The 26,505-nt window shown below is 41.1% G+C and overlaps 1 protein-coding gene across 1 annotated transcript in view; it reads right to left on the minus strand.

The window, feature by feature from the left end:
- Positions 1-26,505, minus strand: part of kcnh8 (potassium voltage-gated channel, subfamily H (eag-related), member 8) — a gene marked incomplete at both ends in the record, with an annotated part of 44,371 nt that overhangs the window by 963 nt on the left and 16,903 nt on the right. The window contains 12 exons of the mRNA XM_079231665.1: positions 3,893-3,972; positions 4,214-4,329; positions 4,603-4,889; positions 5,793-5,831; positions 6,868-7,082; positions 11,302-11,551; positions 13,046-13,245; positions 15,997-16,206; positions 19,417-19,621; positions 23,014-23,171; positions 23,273-23,510; positions 24,370-24,497. Of these exons, the coding sequence (XP_079087791.1) occupies positions 3,893-3,972; positions 4,214-4,329; positions 4,603-4,889; positions 5,793-5,831; positions 6,868-7,082; positions 11,302-11,551; positions 13,046-13,245; positions 15,997-16,206; positions 19,417-19,621; positions 23,014-23,171; positions 23,273-23,510; positions 24,370-24,497 (2,126 nt within the window). The remainder of the gene's footprint in view (positions 1-3,892; positions 3,973-4,213; positions 4,330-4,602; positions 4,890-5,792; positions 5,832-6,867; positions 7,083-11,301; positions 11,552-13,045; positions 13,246-15,996; positions 16,207-19,416; positions 19,622-23,013; positions 23,172-23,272; positions 23,511-24,369; positions 24,498-26,505) is intronic.

Genomic DNA, 26,505 nt, shown 5'->3' on the forward strand with positions numbered 1-26,505 from the left:
AGGGTGCAATTCTTTTTTACCCATTACTTATAATAAAAATAAATGTAAAGTAAGTATTTGCTGTAGTATGAAATTGGACTAAAACCAGAGTTACACATTGTTTAAATATGGGCGAGTACATTTTAAAAAAACACAAATGAGTCAAGGCAGACTTGCCCTAGTCTATTTCCTTTGAGGTTGTAAAGTATGCGTCTCGTTGCTTGATTCTGTTATCCAAACCTATTTCTATAACTCTCAACATGGATTCACCGCCACATGCAGTAGTTGACATGTTTGGTTATGTAATCAAGACAAACTTTCTAGGAAAAACCCACTGATTAGCAAGAACAAAAAGCTGCAGGGTGTACGCTACATCATCAGGAATTTGGTATTTTCAGGTCAGTCATTTTGGGTCAAAAATATGTCTGTCTCCTGCCTGCCGTTTAGCTGTTATCATCGTGCTGCTATAATTGGCCATTACACTGATGATGGGAGGTGGGGGTGATTAGCTGCTCTCTGCATGAGGCGTGTCCACAGAGGGCACGACCAGAAAGCCCTGCCAACGTGCCACCTGCTTCTACCAGTCAAAGCACTCATGACCATTCATCAGGCCAATCATGCACATCCGTGCTACTGGATGCCCATCAGCCCTCAGCAGGACACACAGCTCTGGGTGGGAACGGTTCCAGTCGCTGTGTGACTACGGCAAGAGGTGATCAAGTACACTGTGATCACGGCAGACCAAATAAGGCTTCTCTCTTCTTCTCGGGGTAACATGGACACACACTGTTAGGCCTGCGTACTGTACCCTGTGAAGTTGAATATGTGTTACGAATTGCGTTGTCTTATCAATTAACATTTAATTGTAAACTCGATTTACATTTTTACATCAAGGTTGTTTGACTTTGATCTACCACGCTGAGTCGCACACAAAACAGACACATAGATATACATACGTATTCTCTCTGATCTCTCTCCCTTTCCTCTTCCTCCCGTAGTAGCCGATAAAAGCCTGGGTCTAAACTCTGGCTCTGATAAAAATAGAAAAGCTGAGAGCGACAGGACAGTCCAATCTGACACGCTGTCAACATGATTCCAGTACTCCCACCTCAGAGACACCCGGCGGTGGAGCTAGTCAGACAAAACAGCAGCCAGGGATGACGAGAACTCACTGCAGCTACAGGTAGATGTTATGCCCAAAACATATAGTATTAGCGTCTTTAGATTCCACAATGCTTTTACTAACTTAACCACAAGAGTTATAAAACAAATATCGGACTCTGATTAAATTATTCTAAGCACATAAATATAGTAATCCATCATATTAGCAACCTGGGTGTCAGGTGTATCACGGGGCAGCTTTTTGTTTGATAATGATTTTGAGGGCCGGAGCTCTGGAAAAGTATAGCTGAGATTAACAATAATGAGGAATTAGCTGTTGTGCTTTTTGTAAATCTGATCATTTCAAAGCAGAACTGAAGAATGGGAATTACATATAGCTCAGACTTTAAGAGCGCTGCAAGTAACTGCAGAAGTAAGGGCTGGTGAGGGATCCTGATAGTTACCTCAACTGCCTTGACCTTGCTGCTATAAACATGCAAGTCGTTTTCCTGGCAACACTTTCAAGAGGCCAGAAAAGTTGCACTTTCCTGGAGAACCTTGGCCTTTAGCTGTTGTAGTGAGCCTGGACAAAAAGGAAAGACTTTTTATTCAGAATTATTGATCAATAGGGAGCAACCTTCAGGGAATTATCACCACTCAGCGCTATTGAGTGTTTTTTTTGCGTTATTCAGCTCATTGTTATCATTGCATGGCACGCAGCTTAAGGATTTTAGTTTACTTTCATCGTTCTCATCAACCTTGTCTGCAGCTCCTCAGCATGCTGTTTATGCTAGAAGGCTTTCTGGTCAGCACCAAACAACAGACAAACAAATGAGCTACTTGCTGGTTTCTAAATGCTGGTGGAGCATTTAACAGCCTCTCCAGTTAGTGGAGAAAAAAAGCAGAAAAAAAAGAAATATTATTGATTACATTCATCAGGTAACCAGAAACACGTCTCTAAATAACTGCTAATGTTGCTCAGTGTCTGTTAGACATGTGGATAAAAGACACATACATGATGTGTTCACATCCTTGTTGCCCCACGTGGCTAAGAAACAACTATGGCTGCTCTAAATCTATGTACTATTTAGGAAGGTTTAAACTTGCCTGATGTATTCAGTGTTTGATTTTGTTTCCCACTGTTCATTTACTAAAGTAGGTCACTACTGCTGTGCATACGTGTGTATGTGTACCTATGTCTCATTGTCAAGCCTCTTCTTGCAATCACAAGTGCAATTAGTCAGACTGTTCAGGCAAAGGTCTCCTGTGTAGCTGCACATTACGCTTTCCATGACACGGTACAAAGGTCACCATGTTAGGCCTCTCTTTGACTATACTAATGCCTCATTCATCTCCCACTAGAATAAACCCTCCAGTGGCACACATGTAGCATACGGTTAAAGGGCAAAGATGAGAGGTCACAGGGCATGGAAGCACTCATTACTGTGTTCACACATTTTGTAGTTCATTAGTTCTGCCACTTTTCTGTGTTTCAGGTCCGAATCAGCAAACACATTGACCTTTACAATTGCTTTTTCAGATGGCAATTTCTCATGTTTAAAATTGCAGTTTGTTTTAATTACAGGTATGGCTACGGGTCTCAAGGCCCTTGCAGCATGATGTTCACTGAAATAATTCGTACTGTTATATTTGTTAAAACATTTAAATAACACTGCCATCCACCAATTTGTGTGTGTTTTTTTGTGAAGTTAAGTGAGTTTAATGGATTTCTGCCCACAGTTGAGATGTAGCAACAACAACTGGAGTGGAACATTTGCTGGTTTTCAAAGCACTTGATGAGAAACTGTGCTTAAGTTCACCACAGTACCGAATAACAGTACCAATTCTTTGCAAATCAGTATGACACTTTCCTGCATGTGCCAAATAACAATGCCCTCGTTCGTCATTCATATTTGAGTTTGTGTAGAAAGCAGACAGGGTTTAAACCAACACAATCCTTTGCATCTCCGATGGTGATTTGTGTGGATGGATCCAAGAGAGGATTAACAACCTACAAGACCACGCTGAGAGACTTCCTGTCAAACACTGGTGACCCGCAGAGACACAGAAAGGACAACAGAGCCGTGTGTAACTGTGAAGATGCTGTGCCATTGTCTTTTTTCCTCCCTCTCTGATTTGCTTTTTGTTTGCCTTTCATAAAATGATCGGCCTTCTCCCCTTTCTCCCTCCATTTCCTTTTCGTCATGTCTCTTTTCCTCTCTGCCTGTATCTGCTCATCCCAGGACACAGACTGAGGCTTAGCGGGAGGAATCAAAAGCTCCTTCTCACCTGCCAAGAGTATAATGTCAATTTAGCCACCCGCCAATCAAAACCATAGGATACAGCATGAGAGGCTGTGTGTCTGTGTGAACGGGTTATTTCAAGCTGGACAATAAACCACCAAAGTCAATAAAACCTCCAAATATTATATTATACAATGTGACTGACAAGGCAAAGCAGGTCTGGTGTCAAAAGAAAAAGCTACAAACAAGATACTGAGGTCGGGATTTCCTGAGATTCAGCAGACTGATTAAATGTAAAGCTCATGAAAACACATACATGTCGGGTTTAGGTATTGAACAATTCTACCATTCTGTGAGGCCTCATTATAACACCACAGCTTCTTTTTTTTTACTACAATGTCACCATTACTTCGCTCAATCCTTTTACCTGTCTTGTGCCTGACATGCTGGTTTAGCCATATCGCTCGTATTATTGAGCCCACCAGTCTGTCTCTCTCTCTCTCACACACACACACACACACACACACACACACACACACACACACACACACACACACACACACACACACCTGCTGGTCGAGGTGTCGGAGTTGTCCTCTGGTCTCTTCTGCTTTAGCTGCTAACTCTGCTGTGCTGATCTGCAGTATATCTGTGACACAAATCAGCAAGTTACAAATCCCTCCACGGATAAGAGGTACAAATTTACACCCGGCAAAGCAGCTGATAAATACTGTAGGCGTTGACAGGAAGTGCAACTTCCCATTAATCACCCTCATTATAGAACAGTACTGCAGGCATGTGGATGAGAACATTTTTCACTTCGAAGAATGTGAGAAGTTAAAGGGATTGTAGTATTAGGTAAATTGCTGAGTAGTGTATTTTGGGAGGACCTGTGGCGGACGCTGAGGCACTGGTTGTTTCATTTACAGGACAACCTCGGCTGGTAGAGAAGGAGAAAGCCAGGGAACCCTCTGTCCCCTCAATGTCTTCAGTACCGTCCACTATCCTGCAGAGAGACATAAATGTGTATGTGTAGGAAGGTAAAGGTTGTTACTGATGATAATTTAGAAACAATAGTAAGTTCTCAATTAATCAATTAATAACATGGTTAATGTAACATGGCAAATGTAACAAATTGTTTAAAGTTTCATAGTCTAAAAGTGTCATAGTTTGGACCAAATGTACTGTACTAAAGAATGATGAAAATCGACCTAAGACATAGTCACAGAGAGACATGCCTACACAGGCGGACAGACAAATCAATGGTGACCAAACTCACCTGGGGCTGAGGTTGGACGAGTCTAAAGTGTTGAGAGTAATTTCCTGGATCTTCCTCCGAGACCTCCTGGAACTCTGTCCCGAGGTCTTCTGGCTGGATCGGCTCAGATGAGACTTCCCATCCGCGTCCCCGAGGGTCACCGCCCGTTTCCTCTCAGATGACAGAGACACAGACACAGCCTCATCTTCTTCCTCCTCCTCATCCTCCTCATCTTCCTCATGTTCCTTCTCTGCCTCTATGATGCGTGGATAGCCTTGAACCACTCCTCCATTCCTTCTCACCCCGGACTGTAAATACAATGAAAAAACAAAACAAACATGAACCAGACATGACATTAAAATCTATTCATACTGTTTTTAAACATCTGAAGCATCAACCTTGATTATGTAAAATGCCTCTTTAAAAAAAAAAAAAGAAGTTAATATCGGTATTCTCTAATCTGCTTGCTCTGAAGATGCTGAGTACACCAAGTTGTATTTAAACAGTTACTACTATGACCGTGAAATACACAAAGGTGTTTTCTAATACGGCGTGCACTTACTACCTTTAAGTGCAAAAAGCAGACAGACAACAGTCTTGTTCCCTCTTTTGTATGCAAGTTGAGCAACATTGCAATAAAGCTCATCAACCATAAGATAAGGGTACAATTAGGTCACAACAGAAATAATGAAGTAACACGTAACAGTGACCTATAGATCAGCAGCCGATGACCCAACCCCTGCGTGAGGTTAATGGTTCCGACAGCTGAATTAATCAAAGAGCAGCCCGACAGCATATAGATCTAAATCCCCCTTTCTTCTGAGTAAGAATGATTGAATGACTGCCAGCACGATCAGAATTGAGCTTTCTCCTTCTTAAACCTACCAATACAAATAATCTCTCCATCAGAACTATTAATTCCAAAACAGTGATTGAGTCCATTATCAGCGGGTCTAGTGCCAGGTCGCCCTGCAGACTTTTCCTAGATTTCGAAAAATGTATCTGTGGTTGAATGCTAATTGGAGTTTCATTATTTCCTATTGCGGGCTGATTAAAATGTTGCTGGCTGGCATCAACAATAAGGGGAAGGTGATCGAGGTCGGACGAGCCTTTAGAGTAAATGGTACCCGTCTCACAGCAGGGTGTATTGCCTTTAGATTGGTAATCATCAATCCGTGTTTGAGAGTGTTACAGTGCTTGCGGAGCATTACCTGAGTATCTAGAGCTGCTGCAGAGAGTCGGGCCTTAATCTGGAAGAGAATCAGAGAGGAAATATATAGTAAATGAACTGCAGGAAAAAGCAATTATTAGAGAGCAATGTGGCCTTTCTTCCCTCAGTGTTAAATTACAGTGGAGTTAATTCGCAACGCTCAGCAGTAAATTAGACAATACCTGATATATATTAAGACTATATGGCTTGAGGTGATCCAACAATGGAAAGTAATTCACCTCGGCACACTGATGCTGATGTGTTGTGCTCATATATCGTACAGTAATATTCAAGCAATCTCCCCCTCTCAGCCACAAATACATCCTTTGCCTCATTTATTAATTTTGTATCTACTCAGTCCTGAGATTTGGGCTGCCCCTCTGCACATTAGCTTCACCTAAAAGCCCTGTGCCAGGTAGTGTGCATATGTGCATATGTGTGTATGTTTATGAATGTGACTTTGAGTATGTTTACTGAAATACCTGACGATAATTACAGCTGCAGAGCCCAAGTGCCCCAGCTATCTCTCTCTCTCTCTCTCACACACACACACACACACACACACACACACACACACACACACACACACACACACACACACTTGTTTACTCCAGCCACCCTCAAAGTCCATTTCTTACCCTCCCACCCCTTCTTGCCTTCCTCTTTCCTCTCACCCAACCCCTCAGTCATTCTCACACATTATTGCAGTATACCGTCATCTATTAAAAAGAGAAATTGGCATGTGTGGAAAGTGTTTTTTTTTCCAGGACAAAAATAAATAAATTAGGAACTAGATTATTAGAACAAAAGTTAAGTTTCAAAAGTTTGAGAGAACAACAAAATTACGTTTTGAGTCTGGTGCACAATCAACAGCGCATTTATATATACTCCGCACAGTATAATTTCCGGTGCATAGGGACATGAAATCAAGGTGAAAATGTGTTTAGCCAAGCTGCTCATTTGAAAGAATCTGCAAAAAAACACAAGAGTAATCCTCATGTATTGATACCATGCAGGGACAGCAGCAACTTTGAGAGGTTCACATTTAGTAATCAATACTCATTGGATGGACTTACATGGGTCTCATGTCCCTCCCTCAGATTGTATGTAAGGTCCTGTTGGATGTCCTGGATGAAGTGGTGCGAGTACTCAGGGTAAAGGTCCAACACCTCGTACAGCCCTCTGAGGTTAACACACTGCAGGTCACAGTAGGTCAGGGCTTTCACGTCCGCGTTGGTTTTTATCACTCGGTCATCTAAGGACAGGTTCGCCCCGATCAGGTCGCCTTTACCTGCCGAGAGAGAGAGAGAGAGAGAGAAAGAGAGAGAGAGAGAGAGAGAGAGAGAGAGAGACGTAGACATGGAGGCCACAGCATAATGTTTTTTTCTGGTCAAAGGGATGAGGATGTAATCTCTGTAGTTTCTCTAATGTAGACTCTGCAACATGTTTCAGATCTTCCATTTATTAAAAAGCTTCTCTGGGAGAGTGCAGGCTGGAGTGTGTGAGGGTGTTTGGATCAGCACGAAGCTGCGTTAGGAAGAACACCTGTCCTCCTGCTCTCATGTCTGCAGCCTAATAGCTATATTAATTCCACAGGTTTGCCACTTTCCAATGAGTTAATGGGAAAAGTTATTAACTCCTTCACTATGATAAATTACTTTAATAAAGGATTCTTTTTTTTTTACAATCCACCAAGTCTGCAGTTTTAAATGTTAAGATGATTTCAATAAAAGCATTTTGGTTCAACTAAGTGGCCATATGAGTAATTGATTAACTAAAAAGCAGCAACAGATAAAGTAAGTGTCATGCTAGAAAAGACCAGCCTGGCCACCCAAAACAAGGTCTTATTAATCACTTAAAACTGACCAAAAAATGAAATTATTTAATAAGCAATAAATGATAAAATAGCATAAGTTATCCTCTGACCACTATATGACTAAAAGTTTATTTGAATTGTTTTGCCATATTCCACTCTTGGGTCTACCATAAGCTGCCCTCCCTTTTGGTTATGTTTTGTTGATTTCAAGTCACTCATTAATGTTTAGTGTTTAGTGAATCATAACTGTATCACAGAGTATTTCCTTCTACTAAAACCAGGGAGTCATAACTGAGGAAACCATGAGGAAAAGAAATTGGCATCAAGACTGTCCTTCCACAATGATTTTAGGTCACTGTATGTTATGCTTTTGCCAACTGAGACTGTTGTGGTTCAAGCTGAGGCAACTGGAACTTTCATTTCATCTTGTTGCAGCTTTTTTCACTATAGATCAAAATAAAGGTAGCTGTAAATAAACACAGCTGACAACAAGCTTTTCTTTACACTTTCTACATTAACTCGATTGTCTGTTGCCAATCAACCGCCTCTTACTTGTCAGAGGATGTTAAGAGCACAACATGGTCATCTGAACCCATCGAGAACTTGATGGACGAAACTCATGCATTATTGTTGGGGACGTTTTACATACCACCATAAAACCAAAATAAGAAAGGAATTAAGAAGACTGTAAATGTGCAAAATATGAGGAGACAATCATTTAGAAAACACAATCACTCTCACTGTTTTTAGTAAATTTGACTGTTTGATTGAAGTGGTGCTGACAGCTGTTTCCTGTTTTCATTCAGGACGAAGCTGTGTGAAGTACCACGTTAGTGTTAATGCCCCTTAAGTAGTGATGAAATATTCATTATGGTCATTGGGAACTGTGAACGCTGCTCTATTACACCGAGGCTGATGGAGCGACAGTCGTGACTGTTCTTCTCCCGCTCCTTCTCTCCCTCCCCCTCTCTCTCTCTCGCGCCTATCTCTCAGTCCACTCCTCACCTCAACCATTACTTCTCTCTCTGTTTCTAGATTCCTCGCTCCTCCTCCTCCTCCTCCTCCTCATCCTCCTCATATTTGCCTCACTTTTCCCTCTCCTTCCGTTCCATTGTCTCTCTTCTTTCCTGCCTCTTTCCTTGTTTACTTTCCTTTATTCCCATACTTTCTTGCTTCCTTCCCTTTTGGATTTTTCAATCCTCTGCCTTTTCTACTGCCTACTGCTTATTTCATTCTTTCCTCCCTGTTTTCCTTCCTTTTTTATTCATCCGTATTTTCCTTCTTTCCTCCAGTCCTTCTTTCTCTTTCCCCTGTTTTCTTGTTCCCTGTTTCTTGCATTTCTCATTTCTCTACTTTGTGAGTCAGACACTCAATGCCAGTCTGACCTTCCTTCTGCACAGACAACAGCCATGCACAGAGACAATGCTCTCCTCCTGCCAAACACACACACACACACACACACACACACGCACACACACACACACACACACACACACACACACACACACACACACACACACACACACACACACACACACACACACACACACACACACACACACACACACACACACACACACACACATGACTGAGATAAAGATGTAAGTGCTGCACCAATAGAGACAGTGTGATGAATGGAGGTTCAGACTCAGATATTTCTTGCTTTCTCTTACTAACATAGACACACACACAGACAGACAGACACACACACACACACACACACACACACACACACACACACACACACACACACACACACAGACAGACACACACACACACACACACACACACACACACACACACACACACACTTGTGCCAGATTGGTCTATAACTCTGTGTCATGAAGGTCAGATAGCAAAAGCCATTAAGGTCACTCAGTACAAGAGGTTGTGTTACACAGCAGATGTGAGTGTTTGGAAATACAACTAGACTGAGTGGAGTTCGCGTCTTGTTTCAGATGCATGATGTCTATGGGGCTTTTCATTATATTCTCAGACTATCACTATGTGCATAATTTGAACAAGAAATTATCCACCAGATATAGAAGTTTGTGCAGATGTATTGAAGGAAGGGTGTGATGATGCTAATTTTCTGTGAGAAGAACAGCATCAGTTCTAAAAACAAATTTTCCAAGTCGTTTAAATGAAGATGAGAACAGTACTAGCAAGATACCAGCAAGATGTTTCTGGGCAGAGCCAACGAGCTGTTTGCCACTGCTTCCAGTCTTTATGCTAACTAAGAGTGTTTGATATTACATAAATGCATTTGCTTGCTCTCACTTTTGCAGAGGATTTAGAAACACCAGTGACAATACTATCCTCTATAGGTACACTGGTGTGTCCACCTGCTGTGGTCGAAGTGTCTCATAACAAACGTCTTCATCTAGATTGAATATAAATACGTATGTAATCTTTTTTTCAGTCGTTTCGTGTTCGGTAGTCGTTTCTTCGACATAATCTAATCCATTTTTCTTTCAATAGAACATCTCATAATGACCCCTACTGCATTAACTGCACACCTCTTTTTATTATTATGATTATTATAGTATAATAAAGACACCCACAAATATTGTCTTTGTTTGAGCTGAATTGCAGCTTTAGGAAATGTTTTACAACCTTGTTTCTCCAATAATGAGAATTTCTATTTTAGCACCACAGCAATCTGGAAATGCTGATTCCAGGGTTATCCCACCACTTAATACACTTTTTAAGTTTTATATTATTCTGTTGCTGTAGAATGCAAACAAGTAAATGCTATCAGGTGACTAATTAGCTGCTGCTTTTGCAAATCAAACATGAATTTAACACTGCAACTAAAACATACAAATGTGGCTTTGGGTAGCTTCTAAGGACTGATTTCACCAGCCATGGACTGGCCCGGACATCACTGCACTGGCCTAGACAAGATGAAACAGTAACTACCTGACACCGGTAAATTGGACTGATGAAATGGACTCGACAGAACCGAACACCACTGATAAAACTCGACAGGACTGAATTACAATGCTGTAGAACAGACTTGACCAAAACCTGCTAGATACTGGACTGGCTTAACCTGTATGGGATTGGACAATCATGGGATTCTCTGGATAGTGTATATAACATAATATATACTTATTATATTATATATTATTAATATATAATATATACTTATATATATATATATATATATATATATATATATATATATATATATATATATATATATATATATATATATATATATACATATACATAGACATACATATATATCAGTGGCGGGCCGTGGATTTGGTACCTACGCCTGCTCTGTCTGTTTAGTTTAACAGCTGATCGTGGCACACCCCCGAAAAAAAGCTAATTGGGAAACATAATTATATTACATGTAGTGTATTTGTGAAAAACAATTAACTTATAAAATAGCTATAACTTTGTGATTCTGTTTAGGCCAGCAGAGAAGGCTTAGCAGGCCCTGACGACCCGCCACTGAAAACAATACATCTATCAAGGGTTGCTTTCCCGGGAGTTTAATAACAACAGGCTCTGAGAGTGAGCTGCAGCCTTTAGGCTAAAGTGATGCTCTTAGTTCTAAACAATGGTGCTCATATACCAGCTTTATCACAATAGGCCGCACAGAGCTTTAGTATGAAGCTTGCTGCCAAGGGTTTATTTGTAAAACTATAATCCTTCTTCCCATCCCATTCCTTTATCGTACCCAGGATGGCCAGCACCATGCCGTCTTTCAGCACTTCCATGGATCCGGAGCAGACAAAGAAGATGGCTTGGAGTGCGTCGCCCTGCCGGAGAAGGTACTCTCCGGGAGCGCAGAAGGAGGTCTTGATGTGCAGCGAGAGGGAGCGCAGGCAGCCTCGACTGGCAGAGGCAAACAGTGACAGCTCCAGGATCTCCTTGTTAAGGTGCATGGTGATGTCGGATCGCAGCTCGTCCGGGAAGTCCTTCAGCAGCTGTAGAGATGATGGGAGGGAGAAAGAAAGAGAGAATGTGAAAAGAAAGCACAGCCATGCTGCAACTCAGTGATTACATTTCCAGCCTTGGTTTCCTTTGATTTGATTCCTAAGCCATTGTACCACAGGAAACATAGTGTCAAGTCAAGTTTTTTCACTTAACCCAAAGTCAATTGTTTGCCTCAGAGCGTTTTTACAATCTACACAACACACAACACCCTATATTTCTTAGACCCTAAAATAGTAAGAAAAAACTTCCCTCTTCCAGGACATTGTTATAAACAAAACCAAGACGATTGTTTTTTATATGTGCTATATAGTAAATACACAGTACATTTAAGAACAAGTTGTGAGAGCCTAAAACTGTAGTATTTCTGTGTGTATACTGACATTTAATTGCCTAAATTATACACTTGATACCAGTTTGTGTTATAGGGCGCGGTGGGCATCCATCTTTATTGTTCTCTTCTTTTACCCTACTACTATTGGTGACATCATCACAACACACAGATACTTGAACAGGAAGTAGCCAAGATACTACAAAAACCTTCATATTAGCTCAGAATAAGCATGTATGTGTTAAAAAATATGAATCACGAATAATTCACCACAAATACAAAGTTGCTTCACACATAACAGCAAATACGATCTGAAAAGGCCTTTTTCACAGTTAATAAAGACAAGTCAAGCCGTTGCATATCATCTATCTGTCCGTCTACTTGTCGGGACTAAGATCTGGAGCTCACCGTCACATAGAGTCGATCAATGAGTCATCAGAGCCAAACTGACTTTAATCAACAAGCCCATCTATAATTCATCTGTCTGGGATTCATCATCATCACTCCATCTAAGCGCTGGTCTGGGCTCTGACAGCTGTCTCGCAGGCATTCACAGCCTGGAGGGACGAGCTGCTATTAGACTACTAACTGGTTGCCTCCTTTTCCCTGGGTTTGTCAAGAAATGGTGGATTTGTTACCCCTCCTTTGTTGTTTGTCTTTTCTCGAAGCTCTCCTCATGCCATAATGTTGTTTATGTTGTTCAGTGTGATGTCCTGTTGTCCCAGTTCCATGTGTATTGACATGGTCCTGGATTCATGTCACCTAGATCCCACACATCTCAAATTTCTGTCCGTTCATTGTACGTTGCACTTAACACCTCAACTATAAAACAACCTAGAAAAAACCTCTTGAAGGGTTTAAACCCCCAGGTTATAAAATATCCTGTCGTACACAAATGACCATGAGACTGCTTTCTGTTCTTGTCTTCTGTTCCCTCCTTGCCAGTCAGTGCTGAGGGAAACATACCGCTCTTACATTGATGAGAATCATGTAGTATTGATCATATTATCACTTGTATGATGGGTTTGAATGTGGATGATGAGGATTGAGAAACATGTGATCTTTCAAATGAATTATTGATCCCTGAATGCTGGCAAAAAAACTGAAAAAGGATGGTGAGGATTGATACTAATGTAAGCGTATATGTGTGTGGTACCTCATTGCAGTCGATGCCGTTGTTGACCGACCAGGTTGTCTGAAAATACTCCAACATTCGCTGCTTGATGCTCTGTGGCAGGTGATGGACACGTATGAAGTCCTTGAGGTCTTTGGTTCTGGTGTGGTACTGAGACCACCGTGAGTACATCCTCTGGATAATTGCTGTTACATTACCAAAGACCAATGCATGCATCAGTGCTGCAGGTGTAGAAAGAGAGAACAGGAAATGAATAAGGGAGAGTTAGACAGGGGAGAGATATAGGAGCATAAGCATGAATGAAACAGTGTGAAATAGACAGCGATCCAAAATAGGAAAAACCTTTTGCTGTTTTAATGCCAGAAGCTTGGCACCATGCAGGGAAATCTAATTTTGTGTAGCTTACTGTAAACTCGACAGTGCCAAAGTGAGGGATAAGAAACAGCAGGGCTTGTTTCAGTGACAGTAAAGAGAGCAGTGCAACATTAATGGGTGACTGAGATCTGCTCAAACCAGAGGCCTGTTTCACGAAGCAAGATTTGGGATTATTCAGGGTTAACTCTGGGTTTTCAGTTCCACGAAGGAGGTTCACTTCTCACTGAGATAAATGAAAGCTGTTTCGGAGCAGGTTGTGTTGGAGATAAGAGATCAACTCGTATAAAATCAAAGCTCAGTACGTAGTTTGAAAATTAATATTACACAAACACGAAGAAGTTAAAGTCATAATACAGACTAAAAGCATCAGAGTTTGAACAGACACATGCAAAAAGACAGCTGGCAATGAACTGCTGACTGTATGAATGTGTAAATTAATAGATTTATACTATTACTGTGTCATCTAGATTCTAGAGCACGATATTTGACTGTATACATGTGTGTATTATGTTACGTTTATGTGTTGCAGATGTATTCTGATGAAGTGTGTGACAATATTTTAGCCTTATTCTTTCACCTGTAACCCTGGCGGTGTGAAACGGACTTGGGAGCAAATACAAAAAGAAATCGGTATATATTCTTTCATCATATATTCATATCATATATTAATCACTTACGTGTGTGAGCTTCTTGAGCCGTGCGTTGCAGTGTGACATGTCAGAGTCCTGTCTTACAGTCACAAACTGGATGCAGCGTTACTTTGCTCCATTTACTTTAATGTACACTTTGGGTGATTATAAATTATGGAAGTAAAACTTCTCACTGCTTTGAATTATGTTTTTATATTTACTTTTTCATTTGCTCCCAAGTCCGTTTCACCCCGCCGGAGTGCAGCTGAAAGAATAAGAATGCATCCAAGCGACATATTAATTTAACAGAATACACACATGTATTTATAGTTAGATCCATGGTGCTAAAGATGGAGCAGTGATATTATAGATCTGTTAATTTACGCATTAAATTTTTAGCCTGCTGTTCCTGCATTTGGCAGCAATTTGTCTGATATTATAGTTTTCTCTTTATTTGTAAAATTCGCCGCTCTACTGACTTGTTCATGTTTGTGATTGGTCATATGCTGCAAACAACGCCTCTTTTAGGTGAACGCGCTCAAGGCCAGATTGGAAAAACCTGGGTTGAATTACGGAGTTGATAACCAGCTTCATGGGACCGCTTAGCGGGATCAAGGTTGTTCGGGTTAGTTAAGCCAGATAAACTTAACTTCGTGAAACCGGCCTCTGGTCAATGGTCCAGTGAGAGACACAACAATGAGCTGTTGTCAAAGCACTTTGAGCTACTCCCCCTGTATGAAAGATGCTCTGCAAATAAAATGTATTATTATTATTATTTGCATGTCTTCACACTCAAGCAGACCTCTCCAAAACCACACAGACTCCTGCTCGTATGGTATGCTTGCAGCCGTATTGACAATAGAGTTAAACAGTAATAAGGCACCTTTGCACTCAGATAAGTGCTGAGCTTTACATCTTGTAGGCTGTATGACAGTCTCCACAAAAAATAAACTAAATATTCTAAAACCCACTTTGGATAATGAAAATAAATATGTCTGCCATATAAATATGATTGCGGATAATTTCACTTGGAAGCTGTGAATTTACACGATTAAATAAACAGATAAACCATTCAACCAGCTACAAATTGTATTTACATTCATGTCTTGCAGCCTCCCAGGCGGGAACATCACTGTCAGGACTGAGCGGAGCTGATTTAATTGGTTTGACAGATACCTGCCTTTTAGACTCCCACCGATAATGTATTCTTTTAATCTCAATCAGTTTCCAGCTGCACCACAGGTACATTGCACACAGATGAACACAGACTACATGCCGAGTGTCACTGTTGTGTCACTGATTCTTTTTTCTGTGCCATTGATCCTCTTTAGGCATACAGTTACTAAATTCCATCCACAAACCCATTGCATTTGACCTATGCTCTGCTATAAATATGTTTTGTGTTAGTTTTCATTTTTGCGCAAACACAAGGGACGGGCATGGTTGTGTATGTGTGTGTGCGTGTGTGTGTGTGTGTGTGTGTGTGTGTGTGTGTGTGTGTGTGTGTGTGTGTGTGTGTGTGTGTGCGTGTGTGTGTGGTCTGCATATGTGTCTTGTACTGCCCCCAGGCAGCCAGAGACATTTCACTTTTTAGCCCAACCAGTGTGGGGAGCGTCTACAGGGAAAACCTCGCCATGGTGTTTTCTATTCCTCCCCAAAATCCAAATATAGAGTAACAATCCAGTTTTAACTGGATCAGACCATCTTGCAAAGGCCTGATTAATATACTTGCCACCGGAAGAAAATAAAACTGTCTACATGTCTTATTGATATCAGATTTTGTCCATATTACTATTGAATCTTTAAACCAAGACATCATGGATTAGCAGTATATGTAAATATAATTACACAGTATGATTCTATATGATGCAAGAGACTAAGAGAGTAATTTACAAATCACTGTGGACCAAATTAGATTTTTATAAAACATAACATGCACGTGAACGCTGATGTGTGCATTCTGTGTACCTCCTATAAGCATGACGCAAACAGAGAAAATCTTCTCGATGTCAGTGTTGGCCGACACGTTGCCGAAGCCCACGCTGGTCAGACTGCTGAGGGTGAAGTAGAGGGAGGCGATGTATACGCTGCGGATGGCGGGGCCACTGACAGTCCCGTTCCCGCCTCCTATGGCATAGTACGGCATCTCCAGACGCTTTCCCAGCTCATGGAGCCATCCTGTTTTTAAATGGCGATAAGGGTGGATGGGATGAGAAATGGATGGTTATAGCTGGTATCAAATGCACTCTCATTGTGTTTTCCATTAACATGGTCACAAGAGTATGGTCATTAAGAGGCAAAATTGCGAGCATATAAGAACTGCAATTTTAAAGAATCAAAAGGTGCCTTATTACCAATCTTCTAGCCTTCCTGAACATCTCAATTATATCACTACAAATGCATCACGTAATTTGTTTTTGTTTTACAATGAGTTACAGTGTTCATCTCAAAGCTCATTGCAGTGAAGCATGAAGATGCAGACAAGGCTAACGCCGTTGTTTCCTAGTTATGGAAGTTGTAGTGAGCAGTGCTTTCCTCCATGCTACATCTAGAACGAAGGATTTAACAGTGGAAGCAGATAAGATGCTTAGGAACCAAAACTGATCCCTGGTCAGCGCAGTGTGCAGACATGCAGCTGATCCCAGGAGAGTCTCCTGCAGACACTGATGAATGGTAATTGGATGGAAACCTCTCAAAGCTGCCTGACTTCAACACTCAGTTCAGCATCAGAAATGCATAATTTGGATACAACACATAAATCCTGCCTCATGCACTGTTATTTTATAACACAGAAATGCAGTAATTGGTGGAGAAAAAACAGCATTGTTCTCATGACCCAGTCAATGTTGACCCGGAACCAGTTATGAAGACACTAGGGCGAGGTAATTGCAAGCAGTGCAGCTCATCGATACTGACCAGAGATCATCCCAGGGTGCCTCATTATACGAGGGACCTGGAGGCTGAGGGGGAATTAGGAGAGGAATCATGCCATTCGCTCAGTCAATTTTACAGCACACACAAGCAGCTGCATGGGAGCACACACACACACACACACACACACACACACACACACACACACACACACACACACACACACACACACACACACACACACACACACACACACACACACACAGCTGATGGAATTGTTGCTCTCGTATTTTCCATCCAATACGTATTTGCCAACAGACTTAAGGAATCAATAAAATCGATGCAGTAATCATAAACTTGATTTAGCAGTTACCTGAAATATTAAGGAACCCAGACAAACCCCCACTCAACATGAAGCGGCATAATCATTCCATAACATAGTTTTTAGCAGGGACTTCTCAATACAATATTTGGGGTCAAGTTGATTGTTCTAAAAGGATTATTATATTACTACAGTGTATCTACACCTGGTTGTACATAAACATCGATCTTGATAAAAAAAAGATATTTCAAGCATTGATAGCTTTTCAGAACCATTGTTGATTTGGAAATAGTGAGCTATGAAACTACACTAGAGTATTGACAAAAACATAAAGCAGAAATTAAATTAGATTCCTCGGATGGAACAATGGAGATGAAAGGAAAACCCTTCATCTGGCTTCATTACTGCACACATGAAGTAAAACACAACCACAAACAACTACATGTGCATCAAGAGTGCAGCCGTCTGTATGTCATGCTATAAGTGCCTATTTGAGATCACTTTTAAAACGGCCACTCTTGCTGCAGGACTGAGATAAGCCCCTGCCTTCTATAACATCTCTCAACTAAAGCCTGAACTGGTTTTCAGTGCGCTCTGTCTCAACCCATTGTCACCATGGTTGATGCTGCAAGGCCCTCATTCCTTTAGCATCATGTATGATACAGATACACCACATATGCCATCCAACTCTCCTCACAGCAGCAGGTAGATTCACACTTTGATATTCCCTGCAACTAAATCACTTTTTGACATGGAATAGTTATAGTATCTGCACAGAATTGTGCATGATACTGCAGTCAAGTGTCTCTTGGGATATTAGTAATTTTGTTATGTGTCATGTATTGTGTTATATCAGCAGATGCAGTGTCATCCTAACAAAGTCCCTGCATGTTCACACCTATAATCAATTAACATGCATCTTGGGTGATCCAATCGCACATGTGAATGCACCCAAGACGCATTGAGAACACATTGAGCTCCGATGACTCAACTTAACGCGCATGGCCACATTCTATTAGCAGTCTGTATGTGAATGTGTCCTTGGCCACGGTGAACTGATGTCCTTTACGTAAGCGGAACTACGTACTCGTACGTGCTGTAGAGTTTTAATAGTTTAGTTTGTCAAATTTGGACTTGTACATGTAAAATAAAGAAAATGTTTATGTGTACATTACAATGCATAAGAGATATGATAATTAATAAGGGATATTATTATGAAGAATGTGTACTTGTATGCATATGAAGGTCACTGTTTTTATTACTGTATAATGATTAATGTGTGAATGGATTTTAAAACAAAGTTTGCATACTGCATGTGGGAACCATTGGACTCTTTGAGAAGGAAGAGTAGTCCCCTATTCGGTTCATGTGGCGGGGTGAGACATTAAAACACCGGAAGTTGAGACACCAGAAGTAGCAGTTGTGCGGATTGTTTGGTGTGCAGAATCTACCTTTTTCTGTGAAGAGAAGAATAGCTCCGCCCCTGAAACCGTAGGGCCAACGAACACACAGGGACTGTGCAAAGGTGTTAAGAGAGGAAAGAACTAAACCAATAAGCTCCATGAATGAGAGTATAAACTAACACGCGTGAGACTGGAAGGGACTTCTCTTGGATCACAGAGGCGGCAGGAAACTGGGGGACAGACTGTGAATCTGTGGGAAAAGAGGGCCTCGATCGAGAATGCATAAGCTGTTTTGTCATTCATTTGTAATGTTAAATAATTTTAATTATAACTCATTGCATTTTAGACTTCACTTCCCATGACCACCCGGGATTCTAAGAATACTTTACAGTGCGTATCAAATTATGTGAAATGGGGTTCTCTTGGGCGTTTTGGTTTGCCTGGAGCACCCTAATAAATAGACCTGTATAGTCTGTATTGTTTTGATTGTATTGTCATTCAGCAGACTAAGCACGGGAAGTGCATTGCAGCATACCGCCAGTTAAAAACAACAATGCATTAATGGAATGATGCCCTCGAATGCCATTCTTAGAGCTGTCCACAGAGCTGCAACCATAATCACTCACACTAATCTAAGCTCCTGCAGATACACTTCCTGGTTTTGGTATAGTTCTTAACAGTGGTAATGAAAGAATGGAAGTTGTGGATTAAACTACGCTTCTACATTTAGTTTTCAAACATCAATATCTGAACTTGGAGGTGTTTTTTTCTGACACTATTTGCTTTACTCACCGATATCCCAGTTGTAGGCGTTGGCCTCCATCTCCATCTTGCCGATAATGTACCAGATGCAGGCCATCCAGTGGGCCAGCAGGGCGAACATGGACATCAGCAGCGTCAGGACCACTGTGCTGTGCTGCGAGTAGCGGTCCATCTTCTGGAGCAGCCGCAGCAAACGGAGCAGACGTACTGTTTTTAACAGGTGGACCACTGACACCTGGGGATAAAGAACAAGGAAGGTGAATCTATTCAAAGGATGATATCATATACATGGTTATCATTTGTGAGGCCTATATAGAAAGTGCAACTAAACACAGTATTGTCTTCACCTCCCTCTCCAGAACTATAGCTCCTGTGGGCAACATGTGTAGTATTCCTTGCTAAGCAGGGATCAAGAACCACAACTACATAACTCCCTTTTCATTTCTTGACATTTTATGGTGTTCTGCTGAGGGAAAAGTCAGAGACACACAGATATGAAGAGAGGGAAACAGAAACTGTGAAAGTGAGGAGCAGGCGCCAAATGTCTCCCCCGTTTCATAGACAGTTAATCTCAGGGGAAGAGTGATAAACCAGCTAATAACACTGCTTGGAGTGGTGAAAAGCTCTTAACCATGCTTCATGTCCTCTCCAACATTAGTGGCTGCTCATATTCTCTCATATTCTATAATTAGACCTCGACAAATGCTTGCAAATGCATCAACATTCTGATCTATATGAAGATTTTCTGATGAAGGAGTCCTTGATTATAAAACAACAAATTAGAGCAATCAGTTGCGCACAGGTGTGTTTTTTTTATTTTATGTTTTTATCTCCAATGCTCACCATCACCATCCAGCAATTTCTGTCTATGCTCACTCGTTCTTTCTGTCGAACAAGCTGAATTACTTTTGCCACACTTCCCTCGACTGACTTAAGCACACAATGTTCCCTCAAAGTTCCCTTTTACACTTTTCCCTCTGTAGCTGTGATGTGAATGTCATCTATTGTGCCCTTGCTCCTCAGGCAATCTCCACCAACAGTCTATCATATGGGGCTTGCCATTGTGTATTCCCACTGGAGATACACACACATATACACTCACACAAATGTATGTCGCAAGTGTATTTGTGTGGTGTGTGTGTGTGTGTGTGTGTGTGTGTGTGTGTGTGTGTGTGTTGGGGTGGTGACTGCGGACAGTTGGAGACTGAAAAAGAAGTGGGACGAATATTCTACGGAAAAGAAATATATAATGCAATAACACAAATAAATAGACATGGAAGTTTGACATCGGCAACAAAGGAAGGATGGCAAAAGAGAAGCGATGTGTGAGAGAGAGAATTACACAATCAGCGCGTTTAAACAAAGCTAAGAGGAGGAGATTTGAGGACACTCCTTATCAGAGGTTGTGTCTGTGCCTTTAATATGTTTTATGGTGGGTTTTTCACACTGGCTGTGAGAAATAGAGAACTGGTGCAGCACGAGGGGTAATGAAGCCTCCTGCGGAGCCCTGGGGAGAAGCTCCATCTCTTCTCCGCCATCTATCAACACCTATGGAGAGAGCAGGCTGCGCCACATCCCATTCTCCTCCAACAGCATGTGCAGTAAACAATTTAATGCACCCAACAATACATACGCGGCCTGCTACTATCTCCTTCAACTTTTTCCCCCAACCACTTCCATCTCACCCCCTGCCACTCACATTTGCATTTCCTTTTCTCATTAGTTGTGAAATTTACATTTAGTTACTTGATCGACTTACTTTCCCTCTGCTTTTTAATTCTTAAACATATTTGTATACCAGACTTAACAGAAAGATTAATTATTTTTGTTCATGCAGCCTCACTACGAGCCAATTAGAGAAATGTGACAGATCATGTTTATTTAAAAGTGTTGATGTAGTGTATTGGGCCAATAAGCATGCAAAACACTGTTCTCCAATGGAAGCAATACCTTGCAGAATTTTGGGAGCCGGACCACCTCAGCCGTGCATTCTCATCCTATTTTATTTTGTTTAATAGCAATTCTGTTCCTTAAAATACTTTTTCAGCACCCTTAAACTATCTCAACAGAAAAATAAACAAGCAGATAAATATTAAAAACATAAAATATAAAAACATAAAATATAATGTATTTTTTTTTTTGTCAAAGGGATATGTTTATTCAAATGATCCGTTCACTGTGTTTTTGTGAGACACTTAAAAATGTACAGCTGCTCTGACGGTCAGGTTGATCCAGGAAATAGGAAAATATCAAGGAAAAATAAATCAAAGTGTGGAAAAAAGCAAAGATTACTGAGATACAACAGAAAACAAAAGAAAGACAGACACCAGGGAGGGACAGCGCTGGGGCCCCTTGGCTTATTTTGGTGAAAGATGGCTTCTGGAGACATCAGTCTGAATGCTCCGTCCTTAGAGAGGACACCACGATGAACGCTCAGCAACTACTGGCCACTGGCGCTCTGCCTGGTGGCGGCAGGGCAACTTGTGGCCCAGTAGCTCCACACCCAAATCCCATCTGACTGGCAATGCGGGGTATTTCCATAAACAGAGCCTGGGACCAAACAGACACCTTCGCCTGGAGCAGCCCGCCACTGTGACCGCCCCTCCGCTCACAGCTTCCTTTCCAATAATTCCTGCTTTTTTTGTTTTTATTACTATATTGGGTTCTGTTGTTCTATCTATATGAGGATTTCCCACACATTTTGCACAAAAATGTAACTTTACCTACTGATTTGTAGAACTATTTTCATTAGACACGTTGCAGGAAGGCAATTTTGAGTAGTGTATGAATGAAACTCAATCCCTCGACTGATTATTCATGATAATATTGAGTCTTGTTTTAATATGTAATTTAAAAAAACTTTCAACTTTCATATGCATCCTAATAAGAATATGACAATAAGCAAACTTTGATGGCTAGCAATTATATGAGATCCACAACTGTATTGAACAATTTGACCCGCATTACAGTGATCGGGTGAGTGGAAACAGCATCTATTTCCCTTAACTAGAGGCTGAAAAGCAAAAAGTTCCATGAGCAACCCATCAAAAGCACCTGATTGTGCAGTGGGTGATATCATTCAACCTAGGACAAGACAAGAACGTCTACCTAATTGCTCCAGATCTCCTTTTCTTCCTCCATTCAAGTACTTTTAAGGGAGCCATGTATTCAACAAGAAAAAAAACAGGTTTTAATGATACAGGTTTGATTGTTTGCTCAGCCCTTGAACAGTTTGAGAAATCAATACACAGAAAGAAAGAGATGCTTGAGCAGTCTGGAAACAGTCCATTCAATCTACACTCACGAAATGTCAAATGTGCTGGAGGTGTTGCACTTTATGGTTTATGTTTTTTAATGGTTCACTCTTGATGGGATTAGAGACTGTTACTGGGCAATCCATCAATCATGTAGATTTAGATTTGTATTAATTCATTTCATACGTTTGTGACTATATTTTCTTTTGCATTCCTTCCTTCCATGTTTCTTTTTACCTTTTTTTCAGAAATGGGTTTATTTACATGATTTATAACTTTTAATGATAAAACGTTAGATCCAAATAACTATTACATCAACAATGTGAATGTACAGTAGTTGACTGGATTAAGCACCAAGCAAAGTGTTACTCACCACGCTGACTTTGAAGGCATAGAGCAGGTCAAAGGGCAACGCGGCCACCAGGTCGATGATGAACCATGTGGTCAAGTAATGGATGCAGATCTGCCGAGCGTCAAAGATCACCTGGCCCGATTTGCTGACATAACTTGTGCGAAAATTAAAAACAATGTCTGGCAAGAAAGACAAATGGAGGTGGGGGTTTGGTTAGTTCTATACAATTGTACTTAAATCAGATTGAATAGCTAGTTTAAGATTCTCAGGTGAAACCAACCTATGATGAACAGTATCTCCACTGCGATGTCACTGACAGTTGTGCTACGGGTCAGGTCATCATCATCGCCGATGAAGCACACGTTGTAGGGCACCGTCACAGCAACATAGAAGGTGGCAAGTAGAATCAACCAATCCCACCCCGCTTTCAACATGCTGTAGTGGAGTAAGATGAATTTGGATTTCTTGGCATCTGCTACCTTGTACTCTGGCAGAGCAGGCGGATCCCCAAATACATTCTGGACAGGACAGGATAAGAAAACAGGAGCGATAAAGTAGCAATAAGTTACCTCCACTTACTTTGTTTTGGTGGTCCAACCCCATCATGGAGACACCCAAGGCTAAGGCCAGTAGATAAGATATATCATTAAAAAACATAAAACCAGCATTTTCTTCCATTTAGGTTTAGTATACTTGATTACAAATTCTAATGCAAGTGTTCTTTTTCATTTTCTCCATTTACAAATAATGGACTTTTCTCATTTGTCAGCTTAACTCTAAATTAATGCTAAAGTTGGTTATTTGCAAACAAGTTTGTCATATTAATTTACAATAAAATAATATGTTATGATTAAAGCTTGTTGTACCGCCCCCAAATGGCCAATAATTATTCAGGTTTAAACTTCTGCCTCTAAACAGGAGAAAGGATGCATTTCACTAAAGGTTAATGAGAGCCAGAGACATTACAGCAACACTAGCTAGCGAGACCCATTATGTCTTGAAATCATGACTAGTTTCAGACATTTGTACTGTATCCTAATGAATATCCTTTTTTCTTCTTCTGGTCACAAAGATCTTTGGTTTGTTTTGCTTAAATTAATGCTCCAAATAATTGCTGTTCTTGCTCATATAATGTAATCTGTGATAAAGAGCATCAGTCAGTGCGACACGTTTTGTTTACTTAAAAGAGCCTCTCCATCCATATACGCACTATCTCTCCTCAGGTTTTTTTTCCTTTTGCCCTCTGATTGTGTCCATTATGCTTCAATAGCAGCATTGATCTTCTCATTTCCTATGTTGCAGTCCACCCACAACCACTTTTGAAGGATCATTCATCATGTTACGTCTTGCCTTGTTGTTTTAAGTGCCTGATGATACCTTGTTGAGTTTAATCTTGCTCTTCTCTCTGCTGTGGAGGTGACCAGAGATGTGGTAGAGCACCGTGCTTCTTCGCAGACGAGCTGAGCTGAAATGAGAGCCTGTTTTCACCCTGCCGCGCCGTCGCTCTGTAAACACACACAAATACACAAAAGTTAGTGCACATTCCCCCGACAATACTTTACCCCCCAATGTTTACTCCTGATGACTGAATCAGTCATTATGGTTGATGAAATACATAATACCCCCCCCTGAATAAGAAAACATGAATATGGAACATTTCTGAGCAAATTGCACAATTTCTGAGTGAATTTCCTTTTGCTAATGTCAAAGAGCATGGATTACCTGTTGTGAGCTACAATATTCAGCCATAAATATTGGTTATTGTGTAAAAACATTATCTCGAGCTAAGCAGTGCAATTTTCAGCTTTGATAAGTCGCTACTGGGGCAGAGAGGCACTTAAGTGTGTGGTAGATATGGTTGATTGCTACTGGGGTGGGTTTGTGTGTGCGTGTGCTGTTTGTGTGCATTTCTTCCAAGTGTATAGTAGTAGATAAAGTGGATGGTGTAGGAGTGAAGTGTTCAGACTGAGCAGATGGGTAATGGGAGAAGGCACTTTATTGCTGCTGGGTTCTGGGCCCTATTCTGAACCCATAGGAAAGGACTAAGGCCAGATTGGCTTGAGGGGGATAACGGTAATAACAAAGCTGGAGAAAAGAAGTGATAACTGCATTTGAGTGTCCTTTGGAAAGTGTGTGCGTGGACCCCAGACTAGGCGAATAGACAGGACCCATCCATAACGAGGCGCAGCCTTGGGGGACGCGACACGGCAGGAGCACAGAGACAGAGACACGCTTATTTTTAGATCTAATGAATATCCCTACGCTTTTATATCCCTTTTGTCGGGGTAGAGGAGGGGCGTCTAGGTGGGGAGGGGTGGGTGTTGTGTATAAGTGGGGAGGCCGTAGGCATGTAGGGAAAATAGGGGAGGTGGGAATGTACTGTAAAAGCAGCTGTGGATGAGAAACAGAGGTGGTGGAGAGAGAGTGAGCGGGTGAGGAAAGGACGGAGAGAGCGGAGAAGTTGAGGAGAGGAGACGGGGTGAAAAGAGAGGGGACTGTTGACACCAGTGACTGGGTTTCCCCCTCATGCACACACCGTCCACAGTGTGAGAGCTGGTTCACATCCGAGGTGTCTGTCCGTTCATGAAAGGCTTCCTCAGTGTGCACGAAAACACCCCATTGATGCCATAGTGTCTGCATATGTCCAGGTTCTTCATATTGCTCTTTTTTTTAACACCTTTAGTGATTTATTATCTGTTTGTGATTATTTATATAATTCTTCTCTGCACACGTTGCAACTTTGACATTATACAAAGCAAGTTTAGTTATTTACTTACTAACTCTTCTGGCTTAAAGCACCCGTCTTTCTACAACTGCACAGAAAAAGGCATAATTTTCAGTTACTAGCTTGTCAGACTCAAACCCATTACAGCGAGGCGTTGTTCTCTGTCTCTAGACATGCTGCATCAGCCTCTTTCATTTTCTATGAAAAGCTTTTCATTATGGGGGCAAAAATAACTTTGCTTTCTGCTTCCTGTTATCCCTTATTTACAGTAATGAGAGTAGTTAGGCAAACCAAGGGGAGGCAGATGAGAAAAGTCAGGTTTGCTGACTCTACAGATGCACCCATACATTGCTTTGTAGGAGGCTTATGGCTTTAGCTTAAGTGTTGCCCATAACCTTTGAAGACATTTATTTTGAGGGCATAATTTGCAACTTTGCTCTTTGTATTTATAAGTATAAACAGTATTAAAATACTGTAGAGAAGGATACAATACAAAGGTGTGTCATTATAATCTAATCTATTGATTTTGGCTCATCCGCTGTACATTTGGTCTTGTAATAATTCGGTTTATATACTGCTGCGTTCCAACTGCAGCTACATTTTGAAAGACATTTAATACCTGAATTACTTTTTTAACATCATGTCACAACATATTACTACATCATTTCATGTTTTCCTTCCAATATCTGGTCTTTCAAAACAACGTAAGTACGTTTGTTATTTTCTTCATGTTTTCATGGTTATGTTGAGGCACTGTTGAGGACTAATAGCCAGCACTACATTAGCAA

This window comes from Taurulus bubalis, assembly GCF_910589615.1.
Source record: "Taurulus bubalis genome assembly, chromosome: 16".
In the NCBI taxonomy this organism is placed as follows: Eukaryota; Metazoa; Chordata; class Actinopteri; order Perciformes; family Cottidae; genus Taurulus; species Taurulus bubalis.